The sequence below is a fragment of the Pteropus vampyrus genome, unplaced genomic scaffold (assembly GCF_000151845.1).
Source record: "Pteropus vampyrus isolate Shadow unplaced genomic scaffold, Pvam_2.0 Scaffold449, whole genome shotgun sequence".
In the NCBI taxonomy this organism is placed as follows: domain Eukaryota; kingdom Metazoa; phylum Chordata; class Mammalia; order Chiroptera; family Pteropodidae; genus Pteropus; species Pteropus vampyrus.
In genome coordinates, this window is record NW_011889230.1 from 58,087 (window position 1) to 61,924 (window position 3,838).

Here is a 3,838-nt window from a genome sequence, read left to right on the forward strand (position 1 = left end):
CACGGCCTGCGAGGCGCCTCCGGGCTGCGATCTCCGGCCGCTCCTGCAACAGCCTTTCGCTGCGGGGCGCGCGTATGTTCTACATTATAACGCGGTATGATAATAGAACATCATAACGTGATTTCCATTTCGTGGGAAGGAATTGTTGGAAAGCAGCGCTCTGCGGTCAGTGGCTTCACTCCGCTGCCCGCGGCAGGAGCGAGACGAGGCCCCGGTCACCCGTTCCCTCGCCGAGACGGCATCGCGCTGCCCGGCGTCTGTCCTGAAAGGCGCCGCTCAGCTGTCCCAGGTGCAAACAGAGACAGGCACACGGCCCGACGCGCTTCGTCACTGCCGTCCTGGGGCCACGGAACATTCAAGACTTCCAGGACCGCGAGGTACTACAAACCGCACGTGCGCCAGGCACCGGCTCCCCAGGGGCCCACCCCACACCTGAGCTGCGGGAGCTCCCCGGGGGTGCCAAGTCCCCGGAGACGCTGCAGAACGGCTCTGCAATGCTGCCATCCGTCGGAACCGCCCGTGGGAGCTGCGCCACCTCCAGGAGCCCGGGTCCCGCACATGGGCGAGGCGTAGCATGTCCGGGGCGCACTTCGCAGACCGGCTCGTTGGCCACTGCTCCAAGCGTGAGAGCCGCTGCTTAACGCAAGGCCCCCGGGCCACCGCGACCCTGCACACGTCACACAGTCGAGTGTGCTTCTGAACTTCGCACGATTTCCATAGTTACGCATGGAGGTTTCCATTTCGATGCACGTGCTGAAATGCGGACCCAGGGTACGATCGGGCAGATTGAGTTCCAAAGAGCATCTCTTTCCCCAGAGTCTCCAAAATGACCAGAATCTTCGATCATTGATCCCGTGTCTGGTCTCTAAGCAACTAGGTAAGACTATCTTTCAAAGAAAGACTTTATTTTTGGAGTATCTAGTATAAATGATGCTTTGAAGGAAAGCTGTATTACTATAATCTGTATTTCCTTTCATAATCCACAGAAACATGAGACATACATTCTATGAAAAGAATATTTAGTGAGCACTTAACATGAAACACAGTATCAATAACTAAGTCAGAATCGACATTTTAAGCCCACCCTACAGTTAGGCTTGGCCTATCCTCAGACCATTGGCAAATCGAGACCTGGCCGATGAATTCTGAAAACTTACCTGGATGCGGAAGCTACTGGAGACTCGAGTATGTTGTTCAAAAATGCAAAATAATTATCACTGACGACTTTCCAATCCATGTTTTCCTCATAACAGGGAGACGCCTCGGAGGAAGCTAAATGGAAAAACATTTCATATATTGATTTCAAGTTGGGCGTAACAGTCAAATCTGATCAAGTGAAAAATGCCACGGTGGTTCCATTAACACAGTTAAAAATGTGACAAAAAGATAGACGAGTGGTCACCAGACGGGGGGTGGGTAGGGGGCAGAGGGGGGAGGTTCACGGGGTAAAGGGTCAAATACATGGTGACAGAAAGAAACCTAGCGCCATGCGTTGTGAATTACACACGTCTTACTGTTCAAGTGTCCAGCCGAAACACTGGATTCCGTTAACCAATGTCACCATAACAAGATTAAGTAATTTTTAAAAATGCTAAAATATATATATATAAACTTGACTTCTGCTTCTGGCCAAGATGAAGCATCACCGGCCATTCAAGCGATGGTAGAAAGGCAGGTAAGACACAGGTGAACCAGGATGTGGGGCACGTGATGAGCGTGCTGGACGCGGCCCACGTGTGTGACCACGGCAGCCGTGACGGAGCTCAGAGGAGCACACACGCCACCAACACGACCAAGCACGCCACGGCACGCGCCAACACGCTCGGGCCCGGGCCTGCGGAGCACGCTCCCTCGCTAACGTAAAATGAGGCTGGAAATCAAACTCCAAACAAACGTGCGGAGCAGAAAACCAACAAACCCAGCCCCTTGACAAGGTGCACGTCTGTGACGGAGGGGCGTCGGGCGGAACCAGCCCCAGGACGCGTCCAAAGGGAGCGGCGTGGCCACGCTTCCCGGGTTTGTGTGCTTGGCTTTGACACTCAGCGGGCTGGCGACCTGCACTAGGATGCCATCTCTTTAGTCTTCTGGAAACGACTGTTCTGTTCTGAAATGAAGTCGTGATGGCACCCAGCGCACTGGCTGACGCCACGACCGGGTGACAGAGCTCGTGTAACACGCGTGTGCGTGATCGTCGCGATCAGTGAGGCCCCCGAACGCAGGCTCCTCCCCCATACTGAACCTCGCTCTTCGGAACCTGCGTTTCTGGGAAGGGTCGGAAGTGGGCGGGGACAGTGGCTAAAAGGAGGGTGACGTAGGGAAGCAGAAGGTGCGAGCGTGAGGGGGGAACCTGGCCCGGAGGGACACGCGGCGCCGCCGGGAAGTGGCCGGCCGCGCTGGGTGAAGCGCGGGCCTCACAGTGTGACCCGCGGCAAAGGCGGAGCCCTGGCTCGGGGCCGGGGCGGCTGACACCGCGAGCCACAGAGCGGGTTCTCTGGCGGCCCCGAAAAGCCGCAGTTGGAGGAGGAAGGAGGGAACAAAGATTAGGGGGACATGGCCACAGAAAAGGAACAGAAAACTCCCACCCCCAACCCCGAGGCCGGGATGCAGGTCCAAGGAGAGGCCGGCAAACCCGCGGTGACAGGGTGTGTGCAACACGCGGACGACCGGGGGCGGCAGGGCCTCCCAGGGGACGGACACACACAGCCGGCCGTGGAGCCGGGGAGGCGGGAACGCACGGTCGCCCTGCCGGTGCCTGCTCAGAAAGGGCGGCCTCACTCCCCGTGGGTCGTGCACTTGTGAATTTATAAAATTCTTATTTGGGGGGACTTGGGGTCTTGAGAGTGGTGGAAAAGAGGGGAGCTGCCTCAACATGGGGTGCCCTCCCCAGTGTGCAGGGTGGACCCCACACCAGGCAGAGCGAGGCGCCTGACACGCGGCACATCCGGACTTGCCACCGGCGCATGTGCATCCGGGCCAGGCCGGGCAGGCCGAGAGGGGAAGCCGTCGCCACCGGGGACTGTGCTGGGCGACCGGCCCGCACGAACCAGGCCTCCTGGTCAGCGGCGTCAGAGCGGAACGCGGGCATCACCTGGCAGGCCGCCCGTGAAGCCACCCCAGTGCCGTCTCGTCGGGAGCCACGCGGCCACGGCCAAGGGGAAAACAGCCCCTCCCGCCATCGGGGCTGCCGACCGACTCGCCCACGGGCCGCGACTCACCTGGCGGGCCGCCCCGGGGGCCGTCTGGCACATTCACGCGCCGGGCCACCTCGCAGGTCCCCCGGATCAGGCTGGCAAGGGCTTTCCAGTGGCGCGTCTGTGCCGGGGATGAGTGAGCATCCTCAAGTGTATGCAACAGCCTTCGGTCAAAAAGAATCCAGAGAAAAATAAAACGTTTACGTGGTTTTTGGGAGACAGATCATTACAAATTTATGTAAAGACAAATACACACAAAAGCCTGGCATCTCACTTATGTTAGAAATTAGAATCTTCAGAATCGTTTTCATAATACGCATCTGTTTGTTTATGAATCCTCCCAGCCTGATATGAAAAATAAGGGAAAACCATCTACGGGAAGACACAACGCGTGAGACACAAGTACACACAAAAGGACACATGTAAAAGGCAGAGACCTGGGGGCGAAAGGGAGCCGATGCATCGGCGGGAAGCAGTTCAAGGCGCCTCCGGGAAAACGAGAGCCCCCCGCAGGGCAAGCAACGGGCTGGCGGTCACAGACCGGAGCCCGGCTCTCCGCCCACCCCGGCTGCTTCGGGGACCCTTCCGGGCACCGAACACGGAGCAAACGCTCTCTCTTTCCCCCAAAACAGGAAGGCGTGTTCCCA

At 58.0% G+C, this 3,838-nt stretch overlaps 1 protein-coding gene across 1 annotated transcript in view; it reads right to left on the reverse strand.

Annotated features, from left to right (window-relative positions):
- The window catches only part of ABCA13 (ATP binding cassette subfamily A member 13), a gene marked incomplete at its 3' end in the record, with an annotated part of 90,591 nt that overhangs the window by 54,186 nt on the left and 32,567 nt on the right, over nucleotides 1-3,838 (reverse strand). The window contains exons 8-9 of the mRNA XM_023524172.1: nucleotides 3,198-3,312; nucleotides 1,158-1,272 (exon numbers count right to left, since the gene is read on the reverse strand). Coding sequence (XP_023379940.1) covers nucleotides 1,158-1,272; nucleotides 3,198-3,312 — 230 coding nt within the window. The remainder of the gene's footprint in view (nucleotides 1-1,157; nucleotides 1,273-3,197; nucleotides 3,313-3,838) is intronic.